The sequence below is a fragment of the Heliangelus exortis genome, chromosome 1 (assembly GCF_036169615.1).
Source record: "Heliangelus exortis chromosome 1, bHelExo1.hap1, whole genome shotgun sequence".
Classification (NCBI taxonomy): Eukaryota; Metazoa; Chordata; class Aves; order Apodiformes; family Trochilidae; genus Heliangelus; species Heliangelus exortis.
In genome coordinates, this window is record NC_092422.1 from 23,587,400 (window position 1) to 23,601,194 (window position 13,795).

Here is a 13,795-nt window from a genome sequence, read left to right on the forward strand (position 1 = left end):
GATTCCCACGTGTTCTCTAAAAATGGTAGGTCTATATTAAAAAATCAACTGTTTCTTGAAAGTGATCAGCTTTCTAAGTTAAGAGGCAGATTACTGAAGGTTAGATAACTACTTTACAGAGACAGAGAATATGTATTAAAGCCTATCATGTAGTTCAGGTTAATGATGATAAAAAATAACAGAGAACACCACAATTTGTGTAATATTGCCTTCCTCTCCTTTGAGGTGTTGCTGAAATCAAACCCTGCTTGAACATTTTGCCCATCTCTCATCTTTAGATCTAAGCCTAAGAACGTCAACTTATTCCTTAGGAAATCTGAGCTAATGTCATGCACAACTTTCCTATATCAAGCAGAATAAAAGCTATTTTGGAGAGGCATCCACTGTCCTATTGACACAGTTCCTGTTTTATATCGATGAAATTAAATATTCATAGTTTATGGATAGGTGACAATACCAACTGGTTAAAGAGCAGTTTTTCTCATGCACTTTCCATGTGGGATAGTCAGTATTTGAGTTACACTAAGCAGAATAATTTAACAAAGCATACTACATCAGAATGCCATATAATCTTGAATGTGGATATCAATGTTTTCACATTTTAAGGTGAAATAGGCTAGAACTATAGTACAATTGAATGTAGTTGCTCTTGTAGTTGCAGTTGCAGAATTCGTGTCTGAGTGGATCATTTACATTGCCATTGGATCAGAGAGCAGTGCCAGAGTGCAGGATTCCTTCAGGTTGTGGTCAGCAAGTTTGTAGAAAGTAATTGTTTTCCAGTTTCTGTTGCAATAACTTAAATACTTGTACAATGTAGAAGAAATTCTGGATTTCATGTGACTCAGGTCTGACTGAGCTAAAACCAATTTTTTTAGTGAGATTTAAAGGTGAGGAAGACTTGAAATCTGAGTGAATCTGAGTCTCCTATTTGGTAGGTATGAGCAGGACAGTCACAGATGTATCAGACAAAAGGTGTATGTCACTGACAAACCCCCAAATTCTTTTTTTGTCCTCTTAAAAATGGCTGAAAAGACAGTTTTGTTTGACATGTCTCATAATGACACATCCCTTCCCCTTCCTTCTCCTTCTCCCACCATAAATGATCCAAATGGGACTGGGCACTGTTAAAGGGTGAGGGAGAGAAGTGCTGCTGAAATGGAAAAATTGCCACAGCTCAAGCTTGTGTTCATTGTAATCAAGTAACCCGCAAATTTCTCTTCTTGTTGGCAGTGAACAACGCATGAATTTTATTCAGAATATTAGGAAAAAGAGGGATGGGGTTATAATGAAAACATTGTGTAGCTTTATAGCTTTCACAGCAACAAAACCTTTACATGAAATGACAGTAATCATTATCATAGAATAACAGTATTTAGAAGAGTATATTGAATATAGATATGAATTCTGCTTACATAATGTAAGCACTTGACTTTTCAGAGAATAAAAATTACCCTTAAATTATGTGAGAGGTCTGAGATAAAGCAAGTGAAAGCTCTGAATTTCTGCTAAGGATTAAAAATCCAAAAAGATAGGCACAACAAGTCACAGCAAGATAACATAATAGGGCACTCTGTAGTGCTCAGCTATTAAAAGTTTAATCCTTGGTTATGAATTTTATTGCTTTTGTGTATTTGTCTCAGATGCTTAAAATAATGTTGTCATGGAATTTTGGATTAATACTTTTACATGATTTATTGTAATTACATCGTTTTTCTGGTTTCTCTTTTTTTTTTAATCCATCAACTGCTTCTGAACCTCAGCAGTGACCCACAGTCTGCTGCACAATGATAGTCACTGCACATTAGATATAATTATAAAGAAAAAAAAATATCTTTTAGGGGTTGGTAGAAGACAGAATTACTTGTGCTCAGATCATATAAAGTTTTCCAGTACGTGTAAGCTAGAAAAATAGCATAATTGGCAAAGATTGCTACAGCAAATTTATACAGAAAATTGAAGTTTGAGAATTAAGGTAAAACAAAAATAATTGCAATGTTGAATGATATTAGTAGAATTTTAGTCTATATTAATATAATCAAATTCCTGTGTATATTGCTTTCAGTTTGCTAGCTCTGGGTCTGAATCATACACTTTTGCATTTATATTTTACATGAAGTTCACTATATGAAGCATCTAGACATAAAAAAACTTAATTTATTTTCTTTCAGTATTGCAGTTCATTGTGATATTTTTATGCTGCTCACCATGTTGAGATGCTGTTAAATTTTAATATTCTACCCAAATTATAAACCTTTTTCATACATACCCCACACTGTTTAATATTTCCAATTGCAAACAAAATCATTATGCAATGGGAATTCAGGTCCCCCAACAAGAAATGGTATTGTTCTTACTTTTCATTCAATTTAATATTTTCAGATAATTATCACATACTAGGATTTTATGATGAGAATAAATGCACTGATTAAAGTATATTTTTTAGATTGTTACCTGTTCTTTTGAATGTATCTTTTAATCTAAGTTCCCAGTGTTTTCTCCTAAGAGAAGAAAAAAATATGGAAAACCATACACCATTCAATTAGCATTAGAATGTCTGGCATATGAAAACTATTCCATATTTGTACTGACATACACTGGCTAAGAAAAAAGAATGAAAAATTCAAATAGCAACAATTCCCTTAAGTTGCTTCAAATGTGCTGGCACACTATAATGACAGTAAGAGAGATATTCCATTCCTTCTCTTTTAGAGACAGAAATCTAGAGGTTTTATTCTTCTTTGAAGGAGCATAGCCTGTGCTAACCTTTAGGTATGATACAAAAGATTAAATGAGAAGACTTACAGTGTAAAGATAAGGGATACAATGGTCTCGGGAAATCTGAATTCCCTCTTCTATTTTCCTCCCTTTTTGGCTTCTTTCACTGCCTTTGCACCATGCTTTTCTTATGTATATTTTAATTGCTTAAAAATACTACAGAAAACTAATTATTTAAGTCCTCTTTATCCTTGGGTAATTTGAACACAATATGTACAATGTGGCATGATTCCTTCAAAAATTCTGTATTATTGGAGATGCTCCTTGCTTTGTTCAAATTTTTCAGAAAAGTAATCAGAGAATATATAGAAAAAAATTCAAATAGTAGATGGATAATACTGTAATAAGAATTATGACCAAGTGCCTTGGCTAATGAAATTTTGAAGTGATGATACAAGGAAATAAATTTGGGTGTGAATTTAACAAAAAGGGCACCTTTTCAAACATTCCCAGCCAGACTTTGGCAAAGAGGAAGAAGTAGTTTCCACCCATGTGGACATATTGCCAAATATTAATTAAATCAATGGAGTGCTGCTGGAAATGCAGGGAGTTGGCAATGCTCTTGGTATCCAAGTTCTGCTGTCAAATTAAGGATTTAGTCCCATGTTAACCACTGCCCTGCAGTGGAATGGGGTGACATAAAAATGCATTCTCCACACTTCCTAAGACCTGAGCTCTTCCCACCCAAAAGTTACGACCTAATTTCATTTAGTAAGTACTGGCAATGTGGTTTTAGACAGAATTAAATTATTTTTTTAAAAAAATCTCTAAGTATTGCATCTCTGTACCTCTTTTCAAAAAAGTAATGCTAAAGCTAGATACCCTGCAACCGTAGTCAGCCTTATTCATAATGACCATGCAGCTATTATGCCCACTGTGAGGCAAAACTGAACCTCCATAGGTCTTTTGAATGAAATGAAAACAAAAGGAAAACCCATGCAGGCATATTTTTTAAGATTTTCTTTTGCCATGCCATCTTACAAGGGGTAAACAATACATAATAATGTAAATGACAGAGAGTGTTTATGGTGGTTGGAGTGAAGTAGGCAACCACCACGAACTGGAACTGAGGTACATAGGTCTGCCACTGATGGGTGGCAGTCTTCCAGTCTTCTGGAAGAGTCAATATATAAAATAACCTTTCCTTCTAGATCTCAAGACCTTTGTGTGCAAAATGTGTTCATGCCAATAAATGTACCAAGATATTCAGTGCAGATACCCATATGATGTAACTGCGAGGTGCCGTATTTTCCCTTAATTCAGCTCTTGTGAAGTATTCTGATCTACAAAAGTAATTTGGATTTCATTAGAAACTGGCTGCATGATTCCTTCTGCTGTTTTCTTAATCTGTCTTCATTTCATTAACTACAGGAGCCCTTTACAACATTCTTTCTAAATGCAAATGATGGAAAATTTGACCACCCAGATCGAACCTTCTCTTCAGTAGCCAGGTCTTGGAGGAACAGCCAAAGAGATACATCAGATGTGAAGGTAACTTATACATTAAATAAACTGATAAATGTGCTTTTTTATTTCTGTTATTTTGAAGGTAACATATAAATTAAATAAACTGATAAATGTGAATTTTTATTTCTGTTATTTTGTTTTACATAGGGACAAAGAAGGTTTTATATATGATTTCTTCAGTACACTGGGCATAGTGTAAATAAAAGGTAGACGTTGCTTAAGATTATTGTTCTGATAGAAATAATCAAAGATTCTTTGAAGTTGAGTGGACAAAAGGTGTTTTGTTTTTAGAGAAAAAAAGCCTAACTGATCTAATTTAGATCAGATAATCAGGAGATGGAGAAAAGCCCAATAAATTGTTCTTTCCTGCTGTTAACTCAATATTTGGCCCACTCCATAAAACACAGCAGGAATTGGATTTGACCTTAAAGTGTCATATTGTTATAGCCTGCCTAGCTCTGGGTTTGCATTGCCTGGGGCAATTAATAAAGCATTAATGACAAGACCCATTTAAAATGTTGGCTTTTCTGTACAGCTTTAGCTTTTACTTGACTGTGCCTGGGGATATTATGCAACAATACACATTAGATTAAAACAACTTCTACACGATACACAGAAACAGCCAGAGAGCAGGGTGATATTTCTGTTGTTATTCCTCACCTTTTGTTAAATACAAAGGGTTATTGTTCAAATACGTGGAGATGTATCAGAAAAAAAAAGAAATTTAATATTTTTAATCATATGTCACTTTCCTGATTCTTCTTTTATAGTAATAAGGAAAGCAAAGGCTGTGGTATTCCTTTAAGTGTTCTTTTTTTTTTTTTTTTTAACTTTATTTTATAGTGAATATTTTCTTTCTTCTATTTCAACAGTGCCATTCATAAAAAGAAATGCTAAAGTCAGGGTCATATTACCGTTATACTTTTGACTTTACTTGACAAAAGAAAATGATGTAAAACTGTTGATTTATTTTTATTCCAAAGCTCCTGTTTACATAAATATTCCACAAGTCTCAGAAGTGTACATGGACAAACCATTTTGTTATTCAGTTTCTAGCTAGAATAAGGAATTGTAAGTTCTATTGCCATTTTAGCATACATGAGAAAATGCTTTTCAAAGAAAAGAAGATAACCTAAACCTCTTACAATCCATTTCATTTTTATTTATGCTCCTTTGGAATTCAGTAGAATTTTAGGTACACATTTATGAGAAAATTTCAGGACTTGATGGATGCAATTCAAATTAATAGGTACAACATTTGATATGCAGTCATTTCTTCAAATTCAAAGTGCTGACAGTTTGATTTTTCCTTTCCAAAAAAATCTATTTTTTCTCAATTTCCAGCAGGAAATCTGGGAAAATGGACTCCTAGGAGTGGGGCTGTATAAGGAAAGACAGTTGGAAGAGGCTGTAATCTTCTTGTCTGGCTTCAGTACACAGGAGGAGAGCAGTTAAATATGATGAAGGCATTGCAAAAGATAAAAGATAAAGGAATATCTGTGGACAGATGGAGGGATGGTATTCAACTAGCATATTTAATTAGTGAAAAGATTGTTCCTAAACTAGCAACAGAATCAGAAAAAGAAAGGACCAAAATGTTTGTATGAAAATATTAAGAATTTTGTGAACCAAGTGGGGTAATTTAAACTACTGCTGCCAGCTATTGCAAGGATAATTATAGAGGGACAATAGTTGCATTACAAAATGCATTTTTATTTAAAAAAAACCAAGTTTTTAAAATAAAACAAGCATTAAAAGGATACTTAGAACCAGATATCATCATAGAGGGAAGGCAGAAGCTGAGGATGTGGAGTAGCTAGGTACTTTAATGTCATAGAATATAAAGATGGGAGTTGGGCATAACTTGGATAAAATAGTAATAATTAAGGGTCAGAGTTACAATTGGGGAAAGATTATAAAATAATGTATTTTACAATGTATTTGGGAGCCTGCTGTAGAGCCTTAGAGTCAGATTTAGATGTACAGACATTTCTATTATGCCATGGGAAAGAGAAATTCTACTTGCAGCTAAGTCATTACAGAAAATCTAATATGGGAGGCACAGATGAGATATGTTAGCCAATAAATGTTTTCTCCAGATAATCCCTGACCTGCCTGTTCAGGGATACTTTAGGGATTAAGGATGCTGTTTAAAATATGGTTTTGTTAATTAATGAAGATACAGGGAAGGTGAATTTATAAATTAACCTTGAAGTGATTTATTATGAGCTGATTCAGCTTAAGATAAAAATAGATAAATACAAGCAGATTTAAAATTTTTAAATGATGCAAACAGAAAAAAACCTTTATAAATTATTTAAATAAAAAAGAAAAAAAGAAAAAAAAAAGAGTAGAAACGAGATGATTTTTAAAATGCATTTATTACCAGCAGTCAGTGTATTGCATCATCAAATAATTTATTATATGTTACAAAGTCACTCCTGGAATAAGTCTAATGACACTAATAGTGAGACTTAATTTTTATCCTTAACATTGTAACAACTAGGATATCCTATGGCATTTCAGTTCCACCTGACATAATCTGATTAGACATTCATTTGTTTCAGAGTTCTTAAGTTCTTGGGGGAACACTAGTTTTTAATTTTTCCTCATTCAATTTTTAGTATGTATTCACTTTGGATAAAGCAAATTAGTATTTCTTTGCTGGGAACTATCTAGTAGAATATGGTTTAGTGTTGGATTTAGCTGTGGGACTTGATCTTAAAAGTCTTTTCTAACCAAAATGACTGTGAATCTATGATTCCATACACCCAAACTGGAGGGAGCCATAAGAAGACCAGCACATGCATTCAAGGATTTGGATAAAGGAAGTAAAATTGTACTTTTGTGGGATCATTAACATCTAAAAGCTAAGATATGGTAACCTAAATGATATGAAATATGCAAATGTATGAAAGGGAGAAGAATTCTTTGTCAGGGAACAAAAAAAGGTAAACTGCAGAGGAAAGGGATCAGAGTTGTAAAATGCTTACTTAACCAACAGACTTAAAGGGAAATTGAGTATTCTCTGAACTTGAATATCCTCACAAGGGGAAGTATTAATCCCCTTATTTCTCAAGCTTCTTAGAGGTGCAGACTGGCAAAGCACAGGAAAAGCATCAGGGGCGATCATGAACTGGCCAGAGGACGTGCTGGTTGACCCTATGGGCCCTTTCCATTTGTAGAGTCTGTGTTTCTTAGTGATAAATCAAGAAGGAGTATAGCAGCTAATTGTTGCTGTTGTTTGTTGCTTAAGATCTTAATGAACTGCATTTCTCAATGCCATGACATCAGGGCCAACTTTTCCCTGAGGCCTTGAAGTTCATCCTGAAAAAGGACGAGAAACTGAACTTTTATTAATATTACAACTTCTCAGACTAATTGTGCTACTGCTTGGAATTCCTTACAGGCTTTTTCAGGAGTTTGATCAATTTTTCACGGACTGAAAAAAAAAGTGTTAGGGAAACACTGAGAAACCCCCTCAAAATCTCTGCCAGTTTTGCCTGCTTGTCTAAAAGCAGCAATGGCTGTCTCGGAAAACAAAAGACCTTCAGTTCTGGGAGTGTGAAACATCCAAAAATTTGTATTCAATTGACTGGCAACTTTGAATATTTATCCAGCAGTTGTGTGAGAAAGTCTATAGTGAGCAAAAGAGAAGATGTATAGAAGTTGAGTCTGAGTACAAAATGTATAAATGTATACCTCATTCTCTGTCAAAGTGTTCTGCTTATTTGTGTGGCTTCGTGTGGCTGCACACTCAGTTATAAATGGGGGTCTGTGGCAGTGTGGATTCCCATGTCATGTACACATTGTAAGTTGTTTTCCCGTCCTAAAGATTTCTTGAGTCTTTATAGTAAATATTAAGAGCATGGAATATGGGCTATCCATCAAAGTATCTATTAAAAAAACTTTGAAATCTGTTAAGAATAGCTAGTGTTCATTATTCATGTGTTCCTTATCATATATTTGAAATTCATCTGAGCCACTTTAAGTACCTTTAATCTCTGATCTCAGTAATCTCATCAGCTGCTGTGGCACAAGATATAAAATAATTTTAAAACAGTGTGTGTAATGAATTAATCTGACCTTCTTAAATGGCATGTATTGTATGAGGGCCACAATTTTTGCTTTCAAGTAGTGTATTAAATAATGATATGAATTTCTTTAATTCCTTATTAACAAGGTCTAGTTAAAAAAATCCTTTTAAAATAGCTTTTTAAGAAAGTAAAATCTGTATTATGATTTTTTTCATCAGTTATTTTTTAAAGAAAGGACTATGAGGTGCTTTACTCTTAAGTGCTCAAGTCACTTCTGAAGGAGGTCAGTTTTAACTGGCCAATTGAGATTTTTAGGCAATGCAGATGCTTCCAACAAGTGTTCTTTTTTAACCTCCATGTAGTGTTAAATGAAGCATCCAAACCACATTTAAGAAATCCCGCATTAAAATTTAAAAGGCAAATACCTGACACTTGCAAAAGAGTGCATATCTCTTTAGAAAACTGCAATTTGGCAAGCAGGTCTCCTTTTTTCACACAAATGTCTCTTTGCTGGCACTGTCTGTCTCTCTCCCTTTCCTCTCCCTTTTTCTCCTTTCCCTCTGTCCCATTGCATATGTGCAGTCTCCTCTGGACCTAAATTGTTTCACACTGAGCTAATGAAAATAGGGCTGTGGCAGTGGTTTGATCAGGCTGAAAGACAAGCCTTAATTGCTACATCTTGAATTGTGGCACAAGGTACACCACCTCTGAAAAATGTAGCATATGATAGATTGTTGCTCAGGGGGTGGATAAAGATCTACTTAGACAATTTTGTTTCTCACATTTGGGCTGTTTGGGTTCATTTTCAAAGAAGGCTGTTCACCTACAGTGGATGAAGCAGAATTAATACAGTATGTGCTCTGTTAGAGTGGGAACACACAAGGGAGAACCTGGATAACAGAGTTTATTTTATTGTGTCTGCCTTTATCAACATCGACCTTCTCTCGAGATAATCAGTACAAGCTGGAGGAAGAATGAACATTCACAGGGTGACCTTTGAGGAAGCAAGTCACCCGGAAATGACCATAACTTGGCCAGTCATCTTTCACATTTTTTCCTTTCCACCCCCCATCCCCCCCCCCCCAGCTCCGGTTTTTGGTAACATTGACTTCCCCAGAACCTCCTGTTCAGGCACTAATCTTTCCTAATGCCTCTCCGACTTGCTATATTACTTTTTGAATAGTGTGTTTAGAATTTAGAAAGGTAGCTCTGACAAAATGTCATTAAGGTGCCTTAGTGTGAATTAACACAGTTAATGGAGGCACTCATGACTGACTCGTTGACCCAGTACTAGGCTCCTGTGGAATTAATGGATGCCAGGGGATCAGCCTTTTGGGAGGAAAAGAAAGAAAGGAAAGAAGAAAGAAAGAAAAAAGAAATGGCAGCTTTAAAACTCTGAAGTGAATTATACTAGAAAAGTGAAAACGTCTGTGTTGGATTTGATTTCATTGGGAGGCCATAAAATGGTATACCCTTAGCAAAACATCTTAAACAGAAACGTCAGATTTGATGCAAGTGGTGTACAATTATGATAGTGTTAATAATGGCCCTCTATCACCCCAAGACATATTTTTAAAGTTTAATTTCTCAACAGCTTGGATTTGTCACAGTCTTGTAAATTAGAAAACGCATTTATGGATGTTTTCTTACATAAAGACACAAGGCATGTAATACTGTTAACTATACCTTGGGGTTTAGTATAGCTATTAAAATAAACTAGAGATCACATTTACAGACAAGAAATGTCTGTTATAATATTTATTCTGCCTTTTTTTTTTTTTTTTTTTTTTTACACCCCTGAGTAGCTTTACTGCATCATTCTTCATCTGAGAAGAGCAAAGCTTCTTGGGCAGTTTGAAAGGGAGCTGACTATTCAGTGATAGAAAGCTAACCTGTCTTATTAGAAGTGTGAATGAAAGGGGAGCAGAGGAGGTTACCAGCTTGTGAAATGTCAAGGACAACTAGACAGAAATTACTGCAAATAGATTTAGATCATTAGAATCCCTATTTTTATTAACTCTTTGAACTCTAGATATTTATTGTGGTGAGAAATTACCCATGACAGGTTATGTAGTCAGAAAGATTTATTTACAACCTTTGATATGTTTTGGCAAGAGCAGAGCAGCAATAAAATTTACTGAATTGTATCAGTTAATGCAAAATTACATATAAGCTGAATGGTGTAAAATAACAATGTGCATCTAAAATGCTTCATTGATCTGTGAATATTTTAAAAGTAGCAGACTTTAAAAAAATAGTGAAATTCCTCATTTTATGTCTGCAAACTCCTGCAACTTCTGGGGAAGGTTTTTTTTATGTTATCATTTTTAATGTTTTCCTTCATGCCTTCATTTATACTGGGTGTCTCAATGTTTGTCGTGTAGGAAGAAAATATTTTGATATTTTTCTTTCATGAACATTAGTAACTTGAAACATAAACCTCTCAAATCAGTGTAGCTTCAAGGAAGCATTCCTTTGCATAGACCTGGCTTTGCATCAGGATTTTACCAGTAGTGCCCCTGAAGGTGTAATGGGGGTTTTAAAGATCCACTTGTCAACTCTTGTGTCCATCAAGTGGAAAGAAGAGTGGGAGAACAGACAGTTGTCTGTGTTCCATCCCCTGGTGTAAATACCATCCCTTACATACATTTCACCCCCACTAATTTCTGAGTCTCCTTGTCCCTCTTTTTAGGGTGAATTTAACAATGATCCTTCTAAAGTATGAAGCTGGTGATTTCTAAGAAGCAATGTTGTGTGGCAAATTACACTCTGCATAAAAATGAATGAAAAATTTCCTACCAGAAAAGTATGCAATCTTAATCTCTGACCTGAAGACCACAGAGGCTGATAAAAACATTTATTTTGGCTTGTGTGTGATCAACATGTAAAAAAATATATTAAGGCCAAAGAATATGCAAGAATAATTAAGTTACATACTATTTAGTTCAATTTTACTGGCTGATCTGGGGAGTTTGAAATAATATTTTACACAATATTAACAAAAACTTAGGCAATGTAGCAACATGGAAGGTAAAATCATTGTCCTTCATTTGGATTTTAAAGATCTCAAAGGCTGTAAAAGTGGTAGGATGATACTTTCCAAACATAGTAAAGTACACAAAGAGGAAGAAGTATTTTTTACTCTGTATCTAAGATGGATTGATATCTAGGACAGGGGGAAATGGACTTAGATTGTGTAGCAAAAGGTTCAGACCACGTGTTAGGTGGAACTTTGTTGGATGAAGAATACTGAAGTCAGTTGATGGAAGGATCATGGAGTTGCTGTCCCTCAAATTCTGGGACAACAAGATAGACAGATATCTGCCAGGAAAGATGGCATAGCAGAGCCTCTTCTGGAACAGAGGAATGGGCAAGGTCACCTCTCCAAATGTGACCCTGCAACAGTTAGGTACTTGAGGTATCTGTTCCCTGTCCTTAAACAGGAAAAGCACCAAAAGAGCTGTCCCTCCCTAGTCATAATCTTTATTAGAATATGAACTGGCACAGAACCACTTACAGAGCAAAGAAACTCCAAAGTCTGGCTGAGAAAATGTAAATAGGCTTTGAAAATGACTTTAGCTCTTGCTAGCACTACCTTTTCCTTCATTCTTGTGTTCATTATTGCAATGGCCAGTGGCTTCTTGGTTAAAGCTATTCTCTCTGAGGCCAAGTTGTCATCTTGCCATTTCCAATGATGTTCACTCCTGACTTTCCCTTTGTTTTTTTTCACGTTCCATCCTTACTGCCTCCCCTCTCCTTGCTAATGCTTATTCTCTCTGCTTCTCCCAGCTTGTACTTCCCCTAGAGAAGCACAATCAGGGACCCTGAGGAAGGGAGTCTTCTCCTTTCAATCCTCACCTGATGCCTGCCATTAACATGAGGAAGAAGAGAAAAACTTTGCTTTTTCACAGGAGTGACACATAAAATAATCAGTTCTACAGATTAGTGGTATTTTCTATGCTTCTAAGTAGCTAAAAACATATTTTGGAATTTTTTTAAAATCTTAGTAAATTCATTCTTCTCAAGTGCCACAAGTTTTCACAATGGGTCTGTGTTTTAGTATGTATTGAGTCCTCTAGAAATGAGGAAGTGATGGAGGTATCCGAGTTATTTTTAAGTGTTGTGGTTTCTTAGTGTATTCAGAAGTGGAGATGTCAAAATTTCAAGAAGAATATGAAATGCTACCGAAGAAAGTTTAATGGTTAATGCAAAGCATAGGAAATATATAAGTAGATCATGCTATGTAGTACTCAGGCAAACAAAATTGCAAGCTGTACTAAAAATAACATCTAAGACAATGCTGAGACTACAGTAGAGAGGATTTTTTTTTTTTAACAATATGTTTAGTTTCATTACTTTGACTAAAAAAAATAATGCCAGGAGATGTGTAAGTGAAATGATTAGGGTTCTAGAGAGTGTTATTTGAAGAGGATTTAGAAGTCTGGCACTGGTTAGTTTCCAGAGCACAGGAATAAGACAGGTCAAACTGAACATATACAACACAATAAATCTTATGAAGAAAGTTAATCACATGCTTTCTACTCATTCTACTTCTATTTATGTTTTCTGCTATCCCAGACAAGGGAACATTAAATTACAATGAAAGCAAATAGCAACAAAGATAAAATTACTAAATGGAATTACCATTAGAAATATTCAGTGAATTAAATCCTTGTTTCAAGATACCTCTGAAGTCAGAAGGTTTGGTAGAATTCAGTTAAACATTAGTTGTGTCTTAGGGTAGCACAAATCTTCCAGATATGCTACGTGTAACAGTTCACAATTAGATCCTGGGACATTTAAAAGTGAAAAGGAAATTTAAGAGCTAACTTATCTGATGGAACCAAAAACTTACTTGCTATTCAACATTACAGGTTAGTACACCACCATGTTGCATAAAAAATGGTAATAATTAAAAGCTGGCATTTGTTTCAAGGCTGTTATACAAAAATACAAAAAAACTTTGCATACTTTTTTCTTCAGTAATTTCTATTTCATTTGAATACTGGCTTTTAATTTAATTTTGACTTAATAATAATTCCTCATTCTGAGGTCCTTATAAATATTTTCTTTCTTGAAGGCAGTGCTCTTACTTTGTCAATGAATCGTATGAAGCAAATGTGGGGCTGTGGCCAGCTCTTAGTCCCAAGTTAGTAGCAGTTTGTACAGCTCTGGAGAGATTAATGTCCAGTTCTCTCCAGCTATGAGAACTTTTCTTTAGAGTTAATACATTCTGTGTAGGGGAAAGGGGGGAAATTTGATTTCAGAATTCTTCTGAGTAAATTAGAGGTATATAGTAAAACTTAAGATTGTCAGTAAAATAATCTTTTTCCTTTTAACCTAGTGGGGTATTCAGGATTGCTTTTAACTTGGCTTTCTTTTAGCTGCTGTTTGATTATTTACTGCATATAATTTTTATTTTTTTTTTCTTCTTGAAATTTTATAATGAGCTTTTCAGTCTCTCAGGCATGTCTCACTTGCTTAGGGTTTTGCACTAGTTAGATATTGATTAGCAT

General features: G+C 34.7%; 1 protein-coding gene across 8 annotated transcripts in view; it reads left to right on the forward strand.

Annotated features, from left to right (window-relative positions):
- Nucleotides 1-13,795, forward strand: part of NBEA (neurobeachin) — a 460,838-nt gene that overhangs the window by 389,820 nt on the left and 57,223 nt on the right. For all 8 annotated transcript variants that reach the window (XM_071737478.1, XM_071737489.1, XM_071737508.1 and 5 more), the window contains one exon: nucleotides 4,147-4,266. In XM_071737478.1, coding sequence (XP_071593579.1) covers nucleotides 4,147-4,266 — 120 coding nt within the window. The remainder of the gene's footprint in view (nucleotides 1-4,146; nucleotides 4,267-13,795) is intronic.